Consider the following 23644-nt stretch of genomic DNA (forward strand, 5'->3'; position numbering starts at 1 on the left):
TATGGATAGTTCACTGCATTAGTTAAACCAATAAAAGGAAATACCTGATCGAGCAATGCCACTGTCCCTGTCTTCATTCTGTCCTCTGCTTGGCATATCAACTGGGGTGCTGTGTGCTGAGATAAAGGTACAAGGAAAACATGTTATTGAGGTTTTGAATCCAAAGATACAAAAATTTAAAAAATGACTGCCGTAATCTTTACATTTCAAAGTAGGCTACTGCTATTGATTATTGGCCTGTTTATTATAGAGATTAACTAGAAAGCAAAATTAAATACATAGATGATGAAAGAAAGAAGAAAACAGAAGTATCTGCCTTTATCCTACTGAAGCACATAAACTTTTTTGAATGAATTCCACTCTTTAAAAAATTCTGTATCATAAACTAATTGTGCAGATAATACAATGATCATTTTTCAAGTGAATATTTTTAGCTATTTTCCTCATTAATAGTAGTACTTACATAGAACTATATTTTCAAAATGCTTTATAATTAGTTTCAGTAGTAACTGTAGGCAACTTAGGGAAGAGAAATACTTGAAAACCATTTCATAAATTCAAAAAATGTTTCTATTTATAACCCACTCTCTTGGCAGACAGAAAACACTTATATTCCTTTTCAAATATTTCTTCCTCTACTTCTTTTCCATATACACCCATACACAGTACTATTGTTGAGTTACTTAGAAAAACTCATATGTTGGCAAGAATTTTGGAAAATCTGAAGTATTAAAGACTTATAGGAAGACTTTAGATTGGCCGGAGTTGTACTCTTACTGAGCTGGAAGGCTGATGAAATGTTGCTCAGTAAGTTTTATAACGTACAAGAAGCCCAGTGCCCTGCCTGATTGTTGTACTTGCCAGTTATTTTCTGAAACATGTTTATTTTCACAATTTTAAAGAGAGTATATCAACATGTTATCCTCACTCTAAGTAGGTGGGAGGGTGTCAGTTTCATTAGTATGTCAGTTAACTATGGTGTTTAGCATATTTCAGACTACGAAGAACAGAATGAAAAATATCATTTGCCATACTCACAATCTTAAACGTTAGTAATGAAGATCCCCCACACTTGTTAATCATGCCAAGACTACAATACACATTGAACAGCCTCAGATAGCAAGGCCAGTGAAATGTTAGAACACCCTGATGATTATAACTGTAAAGAACCTAGAAACTGCATTTACATCACTTAAATGAGAGACACACAGAGAGAGAGATTGATCAATCTTCCATGCTCTTTAATTAAAGTGACTTTTAAAGAAACTCCATGCAGGTAAGGATGCAAGTGAACAAATGGAGAGAAAACACCACGGCAAAGGGAAACAGTTCATAGCAGCAAAAGGGCCCAGGAAAATCAGAAAAAAAGAATTGTCTTAGAAACCCTAAGGGCTCATTTCAGATCAAAATCAGCTTACCCTGGGATATTAGCAGAGACATTTACTATAGAGGTTCATGGGATGAATTTTCCAAAACATCATTAATTTGGCTGCATTTGAAATTATGTCTCTTATCACAAGAGCCCCTTGAATTTCTAGGAAAGCACAAATAGGACTTTTTCTGAGAACCAGTAAAGGATTTATTAATGTGTGTGGGTCACACTGTACTCAGCATTCCACACAAACCTGCAAAGAAAGAAGCACTCCGGGTGAGCCGGAGAGGTCCTCCTTCAGCTGCCCCCTGCAGCAGTTTGCTGCTGCATGCTTGCAGCAGACCTGGAGACAGACACACAGAGGACAGCAAACAAAGCACACACATACACAAAAATAAACACCGATTAAAAGTAATGCAAAACCAAACCAAAACAACACAACACAACCAACTCAAATAAAGTAAAAAACACCCATAATAGTGGTATTCAGAGAGAAAATCTGTTTGCGTGTCTCATTTTACCTAGGTTACTTCCGGCACGACCAGGACCCAAACTATGCTGATTCGTGTTCGGTTTTCCTGCATGAGGATCTTGGTTGATGTACTCAAAGCTGTCTTGCAAGCTAAATCCGGCCAGGAAGAGGAAAGCAAAGAGAGGAGAAAAACATCAACAGGCTAATAAAAAGCTGTTTTTTAGTAGACTCCCAAATATATACAACTGCTGAGTGACACCCAAATGCATACAACTGTATTTGATAGTCTCACATCTACCAAAGGGAATTAAATCGGCAAGTATAGGAGAATTTGTTGAAGGAAAATAAAAGCTTTTTAGAAGTAGCCAGATCCATACAACTAAACAATTGCATTCCTAACAATTTCATATTCTATAACAGGACAACAAACTCTAAATTCTGCTTCAGTGGCTGACACCTAGGATACTGCTATTCATTTCTAAATTCTGCTTTAGCAACTGACACTAAAGATGTTGCTATTCATTTCAAGGGTTTTACATAAACCCTCAAAATAAAATTAATTTTAACTCTTGATTAACATCTATGAATAATTCAGCAACTTTTTTCAGGGGTGAGATGCATCAGAAATTATGATTCTCTTAGGAGTTTGATTTCACAACTTCTAAAAAGTTAGAATTACTCATAAAAATGTGAGGGAAATAGATTTTAATACTGTATTCTTTTGATTTATTTATATATGGCACTGAGAATGTAACCCAGTGCCTCATGCACACTAGGCAAGCACTCAACCACTGAGCTAAAACCCTAGCCCCTATTATAATAATGTATTCTCTAACAGGAAAATAAATATCAAGACTTTGAGGATAATGTAGCATAATGAAGCCAAATAATATTTACTTAAATCTGAGCTCAATATTTTACTATAGGGCAGTAGTGTGACAAACATTCAGGTAATTTCAAGGGGATGAAAAAAAGTATATCTTATAATAAATAAACATCAATTCTCACATTGGCTTTAGTCATGGTAGCCCAATGTTAAGTGTTCAAACTATTTTGTTGTAGGATAAAGCAAAATTTTTACTCAGAGGTACCCAAAGATGCAGAGGAATAAAATTTTAATTTCCCAGGGTTATTCATTTAACATCTAGGAATGTCCCTTATTATACTAAGTACTTCCTTTAAATACATAACAAAATATAACAAGCATATGAAATATTTCTGTTTGAAAGTTCAAAATGTATAAACAAATGCACTGTGATGAAAATTTAAGTTAACCATTTCAGTATTTTTAGTCTATGCACAAGTGCAAAAAGAGGGGCAAATCAAATGACTACATGGTTCAAATACCTATCAATCACAAAGGCTACACTGACTGCTCAGAATAGATAGCAAGTACAGACAACCCTCCTACCACTCTGTGATCATCCCAGAAAAAGTCATTATGTACTTCAATCCTTCAGAAATACATACTTTTAAAGACAAAATAATATTGTGGAATGGCATTAAATTGGTAATATAGTTACTCCTTTTTTCCCCTTCTATTTTCCAGAAAATTAAAACTTGGTAGCTGCCTGTAGAAATGTAGTGGATAATTGAAGGCAACCCAAAATAAAGATGCTGCTTTGTCTTTAAGGACACCCAAGAAAGTCAAAGTCCTTCCCCTGCTCAATGTTACTGGACACTGCCTAACCCTTTAAAACCCTTCTGTTAATCTGGATTCATTTTGCTTCTCATTTCAAAACGTCTGATGGCCCACAAAAAGTTACTCAACCTAGAAAAAGACACACACAAAAATATGACTTACTTATTTGTACTTCCACAGAAGCTGCCCATTCTAGCAGAGAAAACTTTACTAATCATCAGTTGTGGAGGAGAACTGGAAAATAAATAAATAAAAAATAGATGGATGGATGGGGGAAGAAGTGCATTTTTAAATTACGGAGTCGGTATCACCATACTATTTCTCAAAACTGTAGAAAAAGAAGTTCAAACTCACCGTATATAGTGTATCTTTAAGGTGGAGCCTTTATAACTCATTGCGACTGACCCAAACATCATTTCCCCTAGCATGTTGACATCGGAAGCTGGTCTTGTGTACTACACAAAAGAAACCAAGTCAAAGTCAGTATGTGGAACTATGCGACATGCAATGCAATAGCACCAATGCTGTTATGTTGTATGCACATATAGTATGTGACAATGATTCACTATCATGTATAATCATGCTGTGCTAAATAAAGACATTTTTAAAACTTCAAGAAAAAAAGGAAAAAATATACAATGGTGCAGAAGTAAAAAAAAAGAAAACAAGATTTATTAATCTCGGGGTCCCTCTTTACTGGGTAACTACAATTATTTTTTAAACCTGCAGTTGGTCATCTTACAATCACAATGTGTAATGTTGATTGCTTGGGTTTTCCCCAAAATTATTATTAATGTTCTTGATTTCTTTCTTTAAACATATTATGTTTATAGGATCCAAGTGTTCATTAGAAATCATTTTTAACATTATTATGAGAAAAAAGATTATCATTATTTCCATTTATAAATTCTAAATAGATTATATTATGGAAGAAACAGGGTAACTCTTCCCTTGGTACTAAGAACTCATCCTGAGAAGAAATATAATTCAGTATTATTCAATCAAATAATTTACAGACTTGATCAAAAATGTCAATTAGTGCAGGCAGGGTTTTGTGCAGGTACAAAAGATAACAGATGGTCCAAGTGTTCTAAAATTTTACAAAAATATTTTAAAAATATTTGACTCTCCCAACATTGAACCATTTTTTCTCATGCCTTTTTGTTATCCAAAAGGGTGGACTATATTCTCATTTACTTTTATTTTTTGGTGGTGCTATGCACAAGCTACACCCCAACCCTCTCCTTTGCTTTTTAACCAGCACAGCCTAACTTCACCTCTCATGCTCCATCGATTTCATTTGCTCTAAGGATAACTTTCACCTTCCTGTCAAATCTAATGGACACTTTCCAATTTGTTTTCTTAAAACTACTACTTTGCTTTTTCAATCTCTTCTTTCTGAAATCATCCCTTAAACATGGTTGTTCCCTGGAGGGCACTTCTGTTCACTGCCTGCATTTTCAATCAAACATTCTTTTGACTTTGATTTTTATGCACATAGGAATACCTGCTACATTTTTATCTCTAGGCCCAGACCTCTCCTCAGGCTCTAAAATCCTATATCCGAATCCTTTGGGATATAGCAGTCTTAAGTACATATGCTAAGTCCTGGGGACACAATGATGGACAGGATAGAAATAAATGTTGAACAAACCAGTGTTCCACAGGCACCCTAGCATAGCTTGAAACAAAGTAACATTCCCTGCACCCCAACCCATCAGTCAGACTCTTTGACAGAGTGCTTTCTATCTGAGGAAAAACATGGGGATCATCCTCAACATTCTCCACTGAGTCGTTTTCATTTCTTTTTCTTTTTGCAACACTGGAGATTAAATGTGCGGCCTTGTGCATACTAGGTGATGCTCTACCACTAAGCTATGCCCCCGTGTTTCTTTTCATTTACTAAAACTCCAAATGCACACATACGTATATATACACACACTGACACACATATATAACCTACTTACACAAGATGGCAGAGGTGGAAAGATAAAGTAAACCAGTCTTATTAACCAGGTTCCTCTGTTGGATTAGAGCTCACATCAACCTCTTCCCACCACATGCAGATAGAAACCATCTGGCTATCACCTTATTTACTAATAACCTTCTTAATTTTATAATCTGCTTTTTTTCTTGGAATATAAATTGTAATTATCAACTAGCTGAAAATTTCACTCTATAATTTTTAAATTACAAACTACTTGAGACCCCCCCAAAGCACTGTACAATAAGGGCAAATGCATGGCCCAAGTCCTGACTACGAAATTAACACAGTTCTATGGGCCTGTGGCTGCTGGTAATTACCCTGGCTTTGCTTTTTCAGCAATATAGAAGACAAGATTCTACATGGGCTTAAAAGAGAAAGTTTGGTACATCACCCATCAATTAATGCCCTTCTGCCATTACTATTCAAAATTTACAAAACATTTCTACTTTTGTATCTATGTTTCTCATTCCTATCCTCTACCTCCCCAAACACACAACTCACAGTGTAAAAGAATGCCACCTGGGCTGGAGTTGTGGCTCAGTGGTAGAGAGTTTGCCTCAAATGTCGTGAGGCACTGGGTTCGATTCTCAGCACTGCATATAAATAAAAAATAAAGGTCCATCAACAGCTAAAACAAATAAATAAATAAAATTTTAAAAAAAGAATGCCACCAGCCCTCAAACCTTCACTCTCAAGTTTGGCCTTACTATTTATTTCTTCTGCTAGACAAGACTTTCTTCTTTCACTGGCAAGTTCTACCTTCTCAGGATGCCCATATGCATTCAAAGAATCTTTAGGAGTTCATAGGTTTACTATTCTGGATCAGAATAATAATAACAGCAAAGGAAACAAAACAAAAAAATTTACCTCGTTTGCAATATTTCTTCCTCATTCAGTATGTATTATGCTGTATCATCTCTGCTGGATTACAATTTTTATAGAGAGATAAAAGACAAAGTGTGAAAACAACACTGATGTGAAACATTTAGGATCACTCTGTTGAATACTTGTTCTCACATTCCTGAAGTAGAACCCTCCAGCAGGCATTAGCCCCTGAGGAGAAGTTACAGTAAATTACTTCAACCCATGGGGTGTTCCTACAGAAGGCATGTTTTACCTGGTACTTTGGAAGCTGCTCCTTGGTGTGTTGTAAAGATCCTCCAGAAGAACTATGGGAAGAGATGCTGCTGCTGCTGCTGCTGCTGCTGCTGCTACTTCCTTGGCAGCACTTGGCTGATGTTTTCACAGGGACATCCTCTGTTTTCTGGGTTAAGAGAGGCAAGCAAGGTAAAGGATACTAAGTATATCAGGCTTCATCAACAAGCTCTTCACTGGGAATTCCTTTGTCAAACCGTGCAGGAACCTGCACTACATTCAAAACCAGAAGCTCTCGTAGACTTTTTCTTTAAAATTATGACAAAAATATGATTCCTTGGAGCCTACAATATTTGGGAGGGGGAAGTACTGAAGCTACTACACAAAAACTAGTGAATTTAGACATTATTCTCCTTAATTACCAGCTTTTGTATTTCATCAAATGATAAAGAATGTTTTCAATTCTTAAAAAAATCTTTAGTATCATGTAAAATCATAAACTATGAAAATGATGAGGAGAAAGATGGTGATTTAAGTTTAAATTTTAAACAAGCAAATGGAACTAAGACAACAAAACTATTTTGGACAGGCTGGGCTTGTGTTTTTCATGACACACCTCTTCTAGTACCTCTTTGAAGGTAACAGGAAAGAAAATCACGAGGTTGAAATTGTGAAAGATGAAGCCCAAACCCTGAAACAGGAGCTACTGTTAATTACACAGCATGTGATGGAAATATGGTCTTTAAAGGTTAGAGGTGACAGAGGATTATCTACTCCATATTCCCTCAACAGGGTTCACTGCTAATTTCTTATGATAGTGACATGAAGGTATAAAGATTTACCATCATTAATTTTTTACTTCATCTTCCACCAGAAGCTATCGTTCCCTACAGAAGCATCCTGCAGCATCTATGAGAAGTAGTTTCTATTCTGAACTATTTTTTTTTTCCTTATACAGCTTTTGCTTGGAAAACCATGAATGCAACTGCAGCTTATCTAATCTTCAGTGTGACAGTCACACTGGTGGTCTAATGCAAATGCCTGCAGTCATGTGCTTTATACAAACTCATGACATTTTGTGCTTGCCAAGTGGGGGTGAGGGGGGCTGAAAATGGGAAAAAAAACATAAGGAAAACATAAAATGTGCTGGTCCACAACAATCACTCCAGCAATGATGGCATTCAAAGTTGTACTGCTGTTATTTAATGCCACTTATGCCAGAAACATAGTCCCTCAGAGGGCCTAAAATGACAGGAAGTCCCACCTGCTTCACAGACTGTGGGACCCTTTGGCTGGCGTACAACACAGTCAACAGTCTATAATTGGACACAGCACCTGGTAGTGAGCAGAGCACCAGCTGGATTCTGTGTAGTCTCGGGAAACCTACAAATGTTCCTGAACCTAAGCTGCTTTTTTGATTAAACAAGTGCTTCTAAGAAAGCCTGTGTTCCAGATTACAGAGTTATCACTACTCTGCTATTCTGACAATTCCAGTCCACTTGAAAACCAGTGAGGATTTTTCCCCTCCATCATCAGCAGCCCTAGTGATGGGACGTGTGTCCTCAACTAAACCATCTTTGTGAGGTATTCAGGGAAAAAGGGGTTGCCATCTCCTGTCCACCAATAAAGGGTCAAATGCTGGCTCACCGAAGCTTTTAATTCCAATCCACAATTAAAACCTACAGTGAATTACCAAGAGACATCTCACCTGCTCCTCCACCTACCTAACAAGCCCAACAACTTCTGTAATGATTAGCTACCTGGTACAATTCCACCTGAAATGCTGTGGAATCCACCCTGCTAAACTGCCTTCAAACACTTCCTTTCTGCAAAAGTGATCATTATCAAAAGCAGGGCCCCTAGGCCCCATGAGACAAAGACCAAGCTATAAACTGCTCATTAACTTAGGGCAGACATTCTACAAACTGCCAGAATTTGTTCAGTATGGGTAGCAAGCTACTGAGCATAAAAGGGATGAGTACAAAGGGATGTATTTAATCCGTAAACATCTGCACAAATACTGAAAAGAGAGTGAAAGGCCTAAGGATCATAATTTAGAAGTACCTTGGACTGACAGCCAAAGACTCAAGGAGGACCAGACTCTTCTCACCTTTCTTATTCTGGCTCAAAAGGGTAAGGAACTGTTCTTTCATCCCCATAGCTAGCCCCCCTCACCTGCCTAACCCTGCCCCTCCAAGCCCTGCCCCACCTCACCAATACCACTCTCTATTAAAAAAAAAAAAAATTAAATGAATGAAATCTTCCTTGGTCAAATATGGTTGAAAAACACTCTTTTAGAAGATGAAAATGGGCACTTTATGTTTAAAAAGCTACATAAATTTGTTTAACCTAATACTATACAATACTTTAAATATCTATGAGAAACACAGGAAAGAATGATACATTACTTCTCTTCAGGCAAACGTTTTATTGCTTTCTGCATTTCAGTGTTCTGCCTTCTTCCTACATTTGATGCACATGCTTGACATAAAAAAATCCTACTGGATGGAAACTGACCAGCAAACTCACCTCCAGTAAGATTTAAATACACTGTCAACTCTTGTCATGATTACCCACTAACAGTTTCATGTGTGTTTGTTAATGGACATGTGCATGCTTGCTAGGGAAGAGGGGTCTGCTTATGTTTTTTTCTAAACCATGAGTAGCATGCAATATACTTTTAAGATAATCATGGATTAATAAGTGATGGATCAATGAAGTGGTTAAAAGCCAGGCATGGAGGCACACATTTGTAGTCTCAGCACTCAGGAGACTGAGAGATCCCTTGAGCCCAGGAATTCAAGGCCAGCTTGGACAATGTAGCAAGACCCCAACTCAAAAAAAATTTTTTTTTAATTAAAAGAAAAGCAAAACAAGGCAGTTAAAAGCACAAATGATAAAGGTGAAAGCAAATCAGCATTTCATACCTGAGTTGCCATCTCTTCAATCTTTTGAACAGCTTTAGAATCAAACAACACTTGTCTGCCTCTCCTCTCACAGTCCTGGTAAACTATCAGGCGAATGTCACTCAAGTCAAACTCTGAACATGACCAACTGTGGATTAAAAAGGGAGAGAGAAATTAGGTTACCTCCAACACCTGGGATGATCATGGACAAGTAAGTTTCAGCTAACACCTGTGTGAGAGTGTGTGTGTGTGAGTGTGTGTGTGTGTGTGTGTGTGAGAGAGAGAGAGAGAGAGAGAGAGAGAGAGAGAGAGAGAGAAAGATAGTGATCCCCTCGGACCTGGGGTATGTAGGAATCAGGGGCGATGGCCTCCAATGTGGATGCCAAGGTGCCTTATAAGTACTGCCGGTTTTCATGAGAAAGGTTGGGAAGACTGCTTTAAAATAATAAATCATTGGAGAGAAAGCTTCTCTTTCCAAAGCCAGTTTGGGCACAGATGGCAGCCAGAAATTGCAAGGACATGCAGAGAGGGCTAAATTTGGCTGCCTGGGTTCTGAGGATGGCACACCAGAAGTAAAGGAGTATTTAAGCTTCTGTGTCACTGAGCAGGGGACCATGTGGAACAAGTCAGTAGAGCCTTCTCACTCCCTCTTCCAGCCACCCACACTCAGGTCATATTGAGAAAAGTTATATATTCTGAATTATTATTTTCCCCTATTATGTCTGGCTCTGATACAGAAGTTCTGAAAACCAAGTGCATCACTGCATAGCATCTGAAGTGCTAAAGATTATAGCTAGGAAGCACAGCTTGTTCCTAAGCAGACCAAAAGCTACTGGGACAAAACTACTCAGAAGAAAATACAGGTTTATTCTTCAGTAATAAATGATACCAGAGTGAGAGAACTATAGAAAAAGCAATAATGAAAACTGTACTGCTCTCGGCACATTCAGATGAATTCAATCATCACCCATTTGAGGCTCTGTGGCAGATGCCAAAGAGTCAGTGACTAACAAACAGTCCTTGCATTCATGGAGTCCAAGGTTTAATGAGGAATATCAGACTAATAAATTGTACGTAAATGTGCAGCTAAAAATTGCCAAAAGGGCAAAAAGAAAAAGTAAAGGATGTGAGGGAGTCTCAGGTTTCCAGATTGAAGGAGTGGGAGAGGCAAGAAGTCCCTGAGGACTTAAAGTGACATTTAAAGACAAAACTGAAGAAGTAAGAGTTAAAGAGAGAACGAGAATAAAGAATGTACTATGAAGACTAAGGAACGTGGCAAGCGTACGACTGCTGCACCAGGGGAAGAGATGACAAAAAGAGCCTGGAGAGTGTGGCGAGGTGGTGGAAAGCGGCAGAGGCAGGATCTCGCTCTCAGTGCAAGGAGAAGCCGAGGCAAACAGACGGTTGTTAAGATCAGACCCATACTGCTTAAAAGTTCAGCTGGGCTGCTCTAAGGAAAATGGGGGTGGGCTAAGACTAGAGGCAGGTACGCCAAAGAGAATGTATGAGAAGAGTTCAGGTCCTCCCTAATGAAGGCCAGAGCAACAGGAATGGAGGGAGGCATGGAGACACCTTCAAGAGGCAGAACCGAGGTGCCAGGTGCTTAGACAGGAACTGCTGGAGGAGGATGTAAGAGAGACAGGTAACAGATGGACAGACAACTGTAAAAGTAAGAGACTGTGTAAGTGAAGTTAGACGCATCTGGATTCAATCCAAACACTCTGACCTTTCATCTTCTTTGATTAAGGACAATGAGTATAGTAATGCTGACCTCACAAAGTACCTGTACAGATAAATAAAATACATAAAGCACTTCACACAGGGGGTGACACACAGTAGGGACTCTACAGTCTTTGAAGGAGTATGAATATCGTAATTTTTAAAGAAAATCAATACAAAGTCTGGTACCCAATCACAAACTGCATTTTTGGTTCTTTCCTTTTTCTGGCAGTGGTTAGTTAAAAAGGAACATGCTCTTTTAGTGCAGCAGATTTGTTTTCTTAAATCCCAGCAGCAAAAAATACAAAGTTCTGATTGTACCTTCTTTCAACAACCTGTGTTCTAATTTATGCCCAGCATTCTTTTCTCCTAATTTTGAGAACAGCATGGCAAGTTTATTTTGGAAAGCGCTTTTCCTCTACTCTCAGTCCAGAGGTAGTCCAAGTTCTAGATCTGGCAATGAGACATGGCCACATGACCTGAGCTGAGCTATGGGAGCCAGTCCCAAAACTTAGTTGCTCAGCTTGTAAATGGTAATCCCAGGATTGCTGGTGGCTATTTTTGCCATCACGAGGCAAGCGCCTGTTTGAAAATGAAGTCAACATGGAGGAAAAGCAGGTGAGCAATGGAATGACACAGACTCCTGCTGGCACTTGAAACCAGCTATTCCTGAGTAAGCACTATTCCCTGAAGTTCATTTTCTGTCACAACCTAAAGTCTGATGACTGTGACTCAAACCACTGAATTTAAAATTACAAAAGGCCATTAAAACACTCTCTGAAATTATGTATTAAAACAGTCCAAGGACTGGGCCTGTAGCTCAGTGTAGGGCACTAACTAGAATGCTTGAGGCTGTGGGTCCCATCCCCAGCACAACAAAGAAACAAACAAACAGAAACCAAAATACACAGGTTGAAGTCATTAGAAGTGAGTGAAAAAAGTCAACAAAGATGTAATTGCCTTATATTTTCTTACTCTTAATTTTGTCCCAATAATTACATTTTTGCCAAAATAGCATTATAACTTACAAGTTGTTCCATTCTTACGATGAATGTTTCAAAATATCAATTAAAACAAAGATAGCCTACCTAGGAATAATTCAAATTTAATAATGATTATAAGACTTTATTAAAAATTTCATGTTCTTTTTCAATCAAAAAAGATGGAAATAAAAGGTACAGGAGAAGTACATATGTCAGATTATTCAATTTTTTGACACAAATGTTTTAAAAGTATTTTATAGAAACAAGGAAAACTCTATTCTTCTCTCATATGATCACTTTCTTTAGTTTAACACCCAACCATAATTTTGACATTCATCATCTCTATTATTAGCAGAGGGAATTAACAGTTGCACAGTTGGGTAAAGGAAAAAGAGACCTGACAAAGGCCACTAAATGAGGGTTTCAGAATAAGACAGGCCTGGGATCAAATCTGAGCTCTGCCTCCCACGAGTTTTATAGCCTTGGGAAAGTCTCCCTAGCAGATCATAGGGCATGTTGTGAAGATTAAAGGAGATAATCCAGGGAGATTCCCAGCACTCCGCCAGCTCCTTTCCCTACCACACTAACAGGGCTTGAGTTAGTAGTAGCAGTCACGTGACAAATATATTTTCATTCATAGTCACTTCAACATCTAACCGTCACTTACTATGGAACTTCTGTGAGCCCTGAACAAAGTTCCTGGGACTTTACTGAGGCTAACTCACAAACACAAAAAAAGCAAATGGTATAATATCAAATGATACAGTCTCCATATGACTGAGGGCAACTCTTCAATAAACAATAAGCTCTGGGCTGTTTGCCTTAAAATACTGACCATTTCAGAGAAATGCATTTTAATCAAAACAATCTTGTTTGTCTGCCTTTGTTGAGAGTAAGGAAACACTACCACATCTGGCCTCAGGGGACCATGTATTATTTGCCCACTATGATTTAAGCACAAGAAAATAAGATGGCCTACCTTTTTTTACTGTAAAATTTTAAACAAAATTACAAGTGGAGGTTTTTGGATTTTAAAATTCTATGATGCTAAAATCTGCCTGGTTAGAATGGAAACTAGGCCTTATTTTTGGAACTACTAATGAAGAGCAGAAAGCAATAGTCAAAGTCTGAATTATTCCCTTGAAAGCTGACAAGCAAAAGAGATTTCTCTAAAATTTATAAACCCATATGTTACGTATGGTTCTAGTCCTAATTCCTATACCTACAAATATGACCTTGTTTGGAAAGGTCTTTATGGATGTAATCAAGTTAAGATGAGCTCATACTAAATTAGTAAGGACACTAATCAAATGACTTGTGTCCTCATAAGAATAAAATCCGGACAAAGACACAGAGGGAATAACGAACAAGGGAGTCATCATAGGCTGAGGGTACATACAGCACAAACACAAAAAAAGCAAATGGTACAATATCAAAATCTTGTGTGCCTGGAATATGTTTCTTGCAGATGAATGACAAAGCAGATGAAACTGGAGAGAGTACAGGACTACCTGTGGGGGACTTTAGACGCTATGCCAAGGAATGCACATTTTGTTTTATAAGTAGGGGTGTACCAATTCCAAGTTTTCAAGAGAGGCAATAACATGATCTGACCTGCGTTTTTGAAAAAATACTGAAGTGGTTTGAGAAGAGCATTTTCAGGTCAATGGAGAGGTAGTACTGTATTTTGTCTCCAGGGTTTTAAAGAGTAATAGCAATAAGGAAGAGAGCACAGTTATATAATTTGTTGCAGGGTGATTTGCTATATCCTCCAAGACTAGTTCTATTGTCCAAGTTTACTCCTGCCTCAAACTTTTACAGGAATCAGACCAGAAGTGGGCGTAAGCCCATATCGAAAAGCATGATTTACCTTTCCCCTCTTGGTCTCCCACAAGGAAGCAACCCTCTACTGTCAAAAACAACTTCACATAAAGAGTCTAAAGAGCAGTCTTGTGACCTAAGAATGTAAATGTTTAAAAAGTCATATATGATAAAGAAATATCAAAATCAAGAAAATATTTTTTAAAAAGAAAACAATAATGATAACAAAAACTGATGAATACCATGTATTTAAAAGGTAGTTCTTGCCTGCTGACTGTGTTGAGCAATCATTCAGGAACTGGAGTAAAACAATGAACGAATCATAACCCCTGCTCCAACAGAACTTACTATGTTTATGATGATATATTCCAGCCACTCTTAAACCCTAGTCTATGTTTTTAACTCTCAGCACTTCTCTACTCTCAAAAAAAATTAAATTACAAACAGAAATGTCTCCAAAAGTTTTGCTCAAGCAAAGTGAAGAGGGCTGAATGACAACCTGAAAAGAAAGGAAAACTGGGACTAGAGAAGTCAAAATTATGCTCAAGGTGGCATTCAGAGCTCACCTGTCAGCACAAAATATACATTTTTCCCCCATCCAGTAGTAAGCTATTTATTTCAAGAAAAAGTTGTGTAAATAGATGGCAGTTACAGAATGGGTATTTATTTTCTTTTTTTTGCTAGTTTAATACTCTTAAGAAGATGACTAATGGGAACATAATCTGCAAATTAGTTGACTCTCCTTTCTTTCCCTATTTTGTACTTCTGCAAGCTTAGGTGTGCAAGAATCGCCTGGTGTTATTTCATAGGAAATGCATAACAATTCACCACTGAGTTACTGTCCTGTGGTTAAGAGTACACTAAAAAGTGCTTTAAGATTCTAATTTTCATAAGAAGCTTTAATATGCAATACTAAAGATATTAATTAATTAATTATTCCGTTAAATGTATCCTACTGATATCAAAAAATAATTACATTAAATACTGGTTACAATTTTTCTATCTTTAAAAAAATAGGTGAAGGGAGGGAAGGAGGAGAGATACGAAATAAAATTATAGTTATATTTTGTGCATGTATGAATATGTAACAAATGAATCTCATTATTATGGTATTATAATGCTCTAATAAAAACTAAAAATACCAAAAAGATAGTGATATGTAAGTAAATCCTTTACTCTTAAGAATAATTTGGGATGAAGAACACATCTTACATAGTCAGCAGCATGGCATGGAAAGAACACAAGTCCCAAAGCACACTCTGCCACAATTCCTCCACACACTGTTAAGCACCTGTCCTAATCCAGTTATGGTAACAGAAATTAACTAAATTCATTTCTGACCTCAAAATGCACATAAATACCTAAGTAAACTTGGTAACAGTCCACTGCTACAGGTACTCAGATAAATGTCTAAATGGTTTATGGGGAAGTCAAAGGACGAAGAGAAGACCATATAGTAGCGTGACGGATGGAAGTCACAGAGGACACGATGCCTGGGACTTGGATTAGCATTCGCCATGGTAAACAGAGCTTCTAACTCTACCTGTTTCAACTCCGGTGACTAATTGAAGAACCCTCCAATTCTAGTACTATAAACTTTCCCAAAATATGTCTGCCTTATCGTCCCATAAGATTGTCAAAAGAACTACATAAGTACAAAAGTGCTTTTATGTAGAGCATAATTCCAAGGTCAGGTGCACACTCCTTTAACAGAGATCCTCAGGGTTAGATATTTCAGAATTCAGATCCCTCAATTTTAGGAAGCTGCTTAAACTACATAATACCTACTCCATAGTGTAAGATGTAATCAAACCCCAAAATCAAACAAATTAATATTTTACCAGCCCAAATTATGAATACTTTAACTAGGTGGATTAAATGGAGACTATAAATAGCCTTCCATCAGTTCAGATCAATTCCAAAAGATTTTTCAAATATTTTAGGATTGGGGAATTGTGGGATAGTGGATTGTTCATCTATGTAACTAATACTCTTTCTGAGGGAAGGACAAAAGAGGTATACGTAAGTTTCAGGTCCCCTATTTTCCTGAAGATAGCTGATCCCTAACAAAGACAACATCCAGAAGCTTTTGTTTTAAGTAGGGTATAGCTCCTGGCTTGTTTCCCACACTTGCCACCAAAACAATGCTATAAATGGCAGCAAACATCACAAAACCACTTAAGTTTATACAAAATGTGTTCACAGCCGTGACCAAACATTATAGTATGAGTCACAATACAGATTGAGGTTTAGCTATTATGAAATATCAAGTACAGAAGACAGTTTCTCCCATCTTTTCTGAGCTCAGGGTCATATAAGGTAAAACTGAATGAGGTGAGGTTTCCATGTGGCTCACACCACCACTACTCATGCTCCACTGCCCTGGGGCTACCACAGTGCAGACGAAACTACATTAGAGGTCAGAAGGCCTGGGATATATATAGTCTGTGATCAGAGGAGGACAGTCTAACCTGTCCTCCTCTGTAAAATGGGGTGAGGCTAAAATTATCCCCACAGGTCTGGTCCTTCCAGCTCTAACACACTATAAACCCCTGTCATCTATTAAATGTGCATAGGATACTTTGCAGCAGATAATCTCAGCCAGGTCCTAAGAGGAAAATAATCCGAATTAATTAATGTACATTGCAGTATGGTATTCTTTAACACTTACAGATACACTCTATGCTTTGATAAGCATGCTTCTTAATAAAAACATGCCTCATTAATAAAACTTTCAAAAGATGCTTACAAAATTTAAAGGACTAAAGTATAAATCCTTTTGGAGTAAGAGGGACACTGAAAAGGCAGGGCTTCCCATGCAGTTAAGATTCTGTCCTTGACTAGTTTTCCAGATTTTATTGTTGCTGTTATTAATAGTTTATTCCCTAAACTCCACGAATATCTGTATATGGCCCATTTTCCCCAAAATGTTCCTTTAATTCTAAATGAGCACTAATTGTTCTTTTCCAACATCTACAAACTAGAAAATGCATGCACTTTTTAAAAAAAAGAAAAACCCAGCAAAAAGAGAGTTTTGATGTTCATCTTTGTGTGTGCATTAATTCAATATTCACCGAGATAATTTTTTATATCCTTGTCAGCATAACCAAAGCATTCAAGACTGAATAAATTCTTGGATTACTGAAATGTACAATGGCTTTGCTAAAAAGTAACTTGCAAACACCACTGCCTCGCTTTTCCAGAAGGCAAGGTTTCCCTATTTCCAGGGAAACCGTATTCCAGTAACAGATGAATGAATGTCTTTAAAGCCTCGGAGACATTATTTTACATATTAATTCTAACTGTTTTACATATTAATTAACAGAAACAGAGATCAGGTAATATTTCTATTTTCCTAGAAGTTTCTAGAGGTCAAAAATATGATTCTCTGTGAAAGGTCTCTTTTGTATGTAAATTGGGAGAACCAAAATAAATAAACAATTGTAATTTGTCTCTGGTTATAAAATAATATTCCTGAAAAAGATAGCACAAACACATATACCCTTGATCCAGGAACCCCATTTCTAGGAAACCAGTCCCACATATAAAGTTGCACAGGTGCAAAACAATTATGTACAAAAAGTATTCACTGCAGAACTGTTTGGAATAGTAAAGAACTAAAAACAAACTGTCAACATAGATGGTGAAAAAACTATAGTATGTCCACATGATATAGTGCTATTTAGATACAACAAAGAATGGGAAAGCTCCTCCTTTGCAATTCCATAGAGTAATAAACTCTAAGACATAATTCTAACTGGAAAAAAAAAGAAGTAGCTGGGCATGGTGGTGCACACCTGTAATCCCAGGGGCTCAGGAGGCTGAGGCAGGAGGATGGTGAGTTCAAAGCCAGCCTCAGCAAAAGTGAGGCACGAAGCAACTCAGTGAGACCCAGTCTCTAAATAAAATACAAAATAGGGCTGGAGATGGGTTTCAGTGGTTGAATGCCCCTGAGTTCAATACCTGGTACAAAAAAGTAGTAGTAGTAGTAGTAGTAGTAGTAGGGCTTGGGGTGTACCAAGTACAGCAGTACAGCAGATGCCACAAAAAACAAACATGCACACACAAAGAAAATTGTGTATTAAATGTTACCATATACCTACAGAAAGGAAAAATTGGGAATGAGGGAATCTGGATTTTATTACATATGAGTAGAATACCTAACACAACTTGTCTCCGAGCAGAAAGCTGGGTTGTTCAGAGTGGAGAAAGCAGATGACTTCCCTGAATACTGTTTACATTTCAGTCTTTCTCTTGTAATCTATAAAGTACCTAACAGAGTCAGGCACACAGTAAGTGTGCTCTAACTGCTTACCACAGCTTTGTGCCTTTTGAATATTAAACTATGTGACTGTACTATCTCTTCATTAATTTAAAATAAAAAAAGATTAGTACTGTAACAAAATCAACCCCTCATTTACAAAAAAAAAAATAATTATAGATGGACACAATACCTTTATTTTATTTATTTATTTTTATGTGGTGCTGAGGATCAAACCCAGTGCCTCACACATGCTAGGCAAGCACTCCACCACTAAGCCACAATCCCAGTATGCAACCCCTCGTTTTTAAAATCCATTATTGCAAGGCACGATAGTGCATGCCTGTAATTCTGGCTACTCAGAAGACTGAGGCAGGAGGATTGCAATTTGGCAAGACTCTGTCTCAAAATAAAATAAAACAGGGTTGGAGATGCAGCTCAGTAGTAGAGCACTTGTTTAGCATGTGTGAGGCCCTGAGTTCAACCCCCAGTAGTGGGTGGGACTATTATTGCTTTAAGACAAATACCCTTGATACCAGTTCCTTTAAGAGGCTTCTTGGTAGCTGAAGCATGAGGCAGTGGGTGAACTCCTACAAGGAAACCACCTTAATGAATTCAAGGCATTCAGATTCAGTTTCCAAATATGTAGTTTGGTCTTAGACAATGACATTTATTGAGCTTTCTTCTCAACATTTATATATCACATCTTCCTGTCCTTCATTAACCCCTGTGTCCCCCAAGAATGGGAGAACTTTTCTCTCTAAAAAAAAGTATTCCTTTTTTCATTTATTAAATCTATCTATGGTTTTCAGTTTGCTATTGCTGTTCTAGTACTGTATCAAATGAATTTCCATCATACTATTTAAATGCTCTTTTTACTACATAATTCTCATGGAGCTCAGAGACATCAGTTTCCAAGGCCTGGTGCTGGGAGGTAGACAGGACAAGTCTGTTCAGAACTGTACAGCGTAGACTAGGGTTGTGGCTCAGTGGTAGAGCATTTGCGTAGCACATTGAGGCACTGAGTTTGATCCTCAACACCATAAATAAATAAATAAAAAGATCTATTTTTGAAAAAAGAACATTTTTGGATAAAAATATTGTTTTTTAAAAAAACTGATCAGCATACAACACAAATAATTGCCTAACATTTTAGAGTTGCCAAACAGTTTTACAGAATTTACCTAAGCTGACCTTCACAAAATGTTCTGTGAGAATCTGTATTATATAATCTGTTTTACAATGAAGTTAGGAGACTTCAACAAGGTTATAACCAGTACAAGGCAAAGTCAGAACTCAAACCAAAGTCACAAGACTCTGGATTTTGTGCTTTCCCAACTCCACACTACTGGCTCAACACCAGTGACAAATGAGTTAGGGTAACACCCTCTGTTTCCCCATCTGAGGTGTAAAAACCTGCTCTATTTGAAAAATACAAATACTGGTAATATAATTTAAGATTGAAACGTGGAACACAAAATTATACCTACAGTGTGACTTCAATTTAAAATACCTATCTATATATAATAAGGCCTTTTAAAAAGTTTAAAAAATTAGTTCATATCACAAAGTATCTCCCTGATACTAAAAAACTAGAAGTCAATTGTTTAAAAGATTCATTAAAACAACAGCAAAGTAGGCAAAAGATACTGAAAGTTCACACACACATACACAAAGAAATAGTCTTAACATATGGAAAAATGCTAAACCCCATTTTTAAAAAGAGAAAAGGAAAGCTGGTAGCCAGAGGCAGGAGAATTTCAAGTTCAAGGCCAACCTGGATAACTTAAGAGACACCTGTGTCTCAAAATTTAACAAAAGGAGGAGGGGGTTGGGATATTGTTCAGTGATAGAGTACTTACCTAGCAGGTACAAAGCCCTGATTTGAGAGATAAGGAAATAAAAATAAAATAAAAATCAATACCTATTATTAGACTGGCCAAAAACTGAGTTGACCATCCACACCAAATAAATACAGATAGAGATACAAAATTTTATGACCATATATGAAGGGCAATTTGTGATAGCTATCCCAAGTGCAGAGGCGGGCAGTCTGATTTAGGGGTCATCATTAGACAGCCTGTTATAGCCACACACACTAGCCAGAGTGACAGGGTCTGTGCATACAGGCACATACACTCAAACAAAAAGCCAATTTTAATGACATGGTAAAACTATCATGTTATTATAATGAAAGAAAAGCAGATCATATAACTTGATGTATAATATAATATACTGAGTACAACTTAGCTTACCCCCATGTAACAAAAAAAACACTGGAAGGAAATAAATAAAAGTGTTAATAGTTCAATTTTATGTGGTAGTATTAAGGATGATTTGGACTTTCATTCTTAAATTTGCTTGCTTGCATTTTCCAAATGTTTCATAAAACTATATTGTCTTAACAATCAGAAAAAAGGATTCACAAAATTCTTTAAAATAAATTTACAAGCCAGGTGTGGTGGTGCATGCCTGTAATCCCAGCGGCTCAGGAGGCTGAGGCAGGAGGATTGCAAGTTCAAAGCCAGCCTCAGCAATAGTAGGCGCTAAGCAACTCAGTGAGAACCTGTTTCTAAATAAAATACAAAATAAGGCTGGGGATGTGGCTCAGCGGTTGAGTGTCCCTGAGTTCAATCCTCAGTACCAAAAATTAATTAATTAATACCAACATAAAGTTCAAATTGAGGGCATTTAAAAAGAAAGGAGGATACTACAAAACCTGGATAATTCTTAATGTGTGTCCCTGTGTCTTCAGAGAGAAGCATATTCCTTTCCTTCTGATATAGGCAGGGAACTTCTGGAATGAGAGTCTTCCAACCTATTTCAGAGAATGTTCAACTATGAATTTACCATGCAAAAGCGGTTGTAAGACAATTGTCCAGCAGCTAACATTGTTTCCCATTACCTTCCCATTTGTGAAGCAAATCAGACAAAATAATGTGTTAAAGTTTTGGTATATTTAGTATGAAACTCACAATTCATCTGTGTCCTCTGTTTACATTAACTAATTAGAAATTTTAATGTTCATATTATAAATATGAAAGGTGATTTTTTATAAATATTTGATCATTTTTATAGGTATGATACTTTCAGAAATCAGGCTGTACATCCAAAGACAGCATTTCTCTGATTACAGTTGAAATGTTAACTTTTATTTCTTCCTGCTTCTATTTTTGAAATATGCTGAGAGAGAGAGAGAGAGAGAGAGAGAAAAGAGAGAGACTTGTACTATAGCTCTAATTTGCCTTTCTTTTCTTCTTTTTTTCTTGTGTGTGAATAAAAGTGGTGATAATTAAAAAAAATAATAAATAAAAAATAAAAATAAAAAATAAAAAGAAAGGAGGAAAGTAGCTACCCTGACATGAACACAGACAGGGTGCTAAGATCAGCTCTGAATACATCCATTGGAATTTTTTTTTAATATTTCATATAAAAGCAATGAACAGTTGAATCTGAACTTTTGACAGGTGATACTGAAACAACTGAATCTAGTAACATACCTTACAACCTTCACAAAAATTAACTCAAAATGAATTGCCAATGTAAATGTAGCATGCAAATATAACTCAGAAAGAATAACACAAGAGACAACCTAGGTCACTTTTGGTATGGCTGAGAGTTTCTGGATAAAACACCAAAGACACAACCCATAAAAGAAATTAACAAAAGGCAAAATTAAAAACTTCTACTCTGCCAAAGACACTGTAAAGAGAATGGGAAGACAAGCCACATACTGGGGGCGGGGGGATATGTGTAAAAGACATATCTAATGCCATCCAAAACAAAAACAAAAACTCTTATAAACTTGACAATAAGAAAGCAAAACATGATTTTAAAAAGGGCAAACAACATGATTTAAAATAGGGCAAAGGCCTGAGCAGACACTTCACCAGAAAAGATAGCAAGAATCATGCTCTACATCATGTCATTAGAAAAATGCAAATTAAAAGAAAATACGAGCTATTCACTATTAAAATAGCCCAATCTAGAAGGCTAACAATGCCAAATGCTGACAAGGATATGGAGTAAGAGAAACTCTTACTAAGTGTTGGTCATAGAGACATTAGGAAGACAATCTGGCATTTTCTTACAAAACCAAACATTACTCTTACTTTACAATCCAGAAATCAAGTTAAAAACATGTTCCCATAAAAATCTGCACACAGATGTTTAGAGTAGCTTTACTGATAACTGCCAAAACTTGGAAACAACCAGGCTGTCCTTCAATGGGTAAAAAGATTATAGATGAAATATTCTTCAGGGTTAGAAAGAAATGAGCTATCAAGCCATGAATGGACAAGGAAAAACCTTAAGTATATTAAGTAAAAGAAGTCATTCTGAAGAGGCTAAATACTGTATGATTTTCATCAAATGACACTCTGGAAAAGGTTTAACTGTGGAGATAGTAAAAAGATGAGTGGTTGCAGGGGCTGAAAAGAGAAGGAATGGATACGTGAAGTACACAGTGTTTCTGGGGTAGGGAAACTAGCCTGTATAAATAATAGATAAAGCATATCATACATTTGTCCAAACCCATTAGATGTACATCACCAATAGTGAACACTGATGGAAGCTACAGACTTTGGGTGATAACTATGCGTCAATACAGGTTCATCGGTTGTGTTACAATTGGTTAAGTACACCACCCTGGTGAGAAATGTCAACAGTATGGGAGGCACCAGGTGCATGGGGGCAGGAGTATTATGGGAACTCTGCTCAATTTTGCTGTGAACCTAAAACTGCTCTAAATGTACTCTAAAAGGGAAATTTTTTTTTTTTTAATTTCAATTGTCAGAGGAATTTTTTTTAAATACAGGAATTTTTGGCAATAGTTTTAAAATATGTGATGGGATTATTCTCTGAATTTGGTCTGTTATGGCCCGATAGAGGGTTCCCAGTGATGGTGAGAACCAAGGACATATTACTTGAGCTTCAGATATCACCATCAAGTCTGTTCCTGTTCAGCAGTAATCACAGGCCACTTCATGAATTCCATGAGTTCCATCCACTCAGCTAGAAAGGTGAGGGTCCACTTTCACACTGCTCCAGGGAACATTCCCAGTCCTTGCCCGTTCTGCTCCTCCCAAAAGAGCAAAGGATTCTCATAAGAATAGTTCACACTAAGATATGAGTTACTGCCTACAGAGAACAAGGGTTAAATACAAAGAAACAAGGATTGAGTAACAGGAGGTTTTGCTATCAAGTGAAGGACAGTGGAAGCAATATTAGGAGGACGGGGAACCTCTACCTCCCTCATATCATAGCATGCCACTGCTAGTCCTGCCTACTAGTAGCACACCTCTGCCCTATTCACATTCCCACAAAGGATTATTGGCCATTTACGTTCTGAATCCAAACCATCTTTGCCCTCAGGAAACATTTTTCT

General features: G+C 37.2%; 1 protein-coding gene across 12 annotated transcripts in view; it reads right to left on the reverse strand.

Annotated features, from left to right (window-relative positions):
• Fnip2 (folliculin interacting protein 2) overlaps positions 1-23644 on the reverse strand; it is a 114238-nt gene that overhangs the window by 50377 nt on the left and 40217 nt on the right. For 4 of the 12 annotated variants that reach the window (XM_046458814.2, XM_046458818.2, XM_046458813.2 and 1 more), the window contains exons 2-8: positions 9496-9622; positions 6591-6737; positions 3841-3941; positions 3649-3720; positions 1894-1994; positions 1626-1715; positions 45-116 (exon numbers count right to left, since the gene is read on the reverse strand). In XM_046458814.2, coding sequence (XP_046314770.1) covers positions 45-116; positions 1626-1715; positions 1894-1994; positions 3649-3720; positions 3841-3941; positions 6591-6737; positions 9496-9622 — 710 coding nt within the window. Of the gene's footprint in view, positions 1-44; positions 117-1625; positions 1716-1893; positions 1995-3648; positions 3721-3840; positions 3942-5974; positions 6067-6180; positions 6281-6340; positions 6395-6590; positions 6738-9495; positions 9623-23644 lie in introns of those variants that run through there. The other 8 variants (XM_046458819.2, XM_046458817.2, XM_058583878.1 and 5 more) reach the window with 7 other exon arrangements.

This window comes from Marmota monax, unplaced genomic scaffold (assembly GCF_021218885.2).
Source record: "Marmota monax isolate L192 unplaced genomic scaffold, Marmota_monax_Labrador192_F-V1.1 WCK01_AAM20220418_F8-fsc00002, whole genome shotgun sequence".
Classification (NCBI taxonomy): domain Eukaryota; kingdom Metazoa; phylum Chordata; class Mammalia; order Rodentia; family Sciuridae; genus Marmota; species Marmota monax.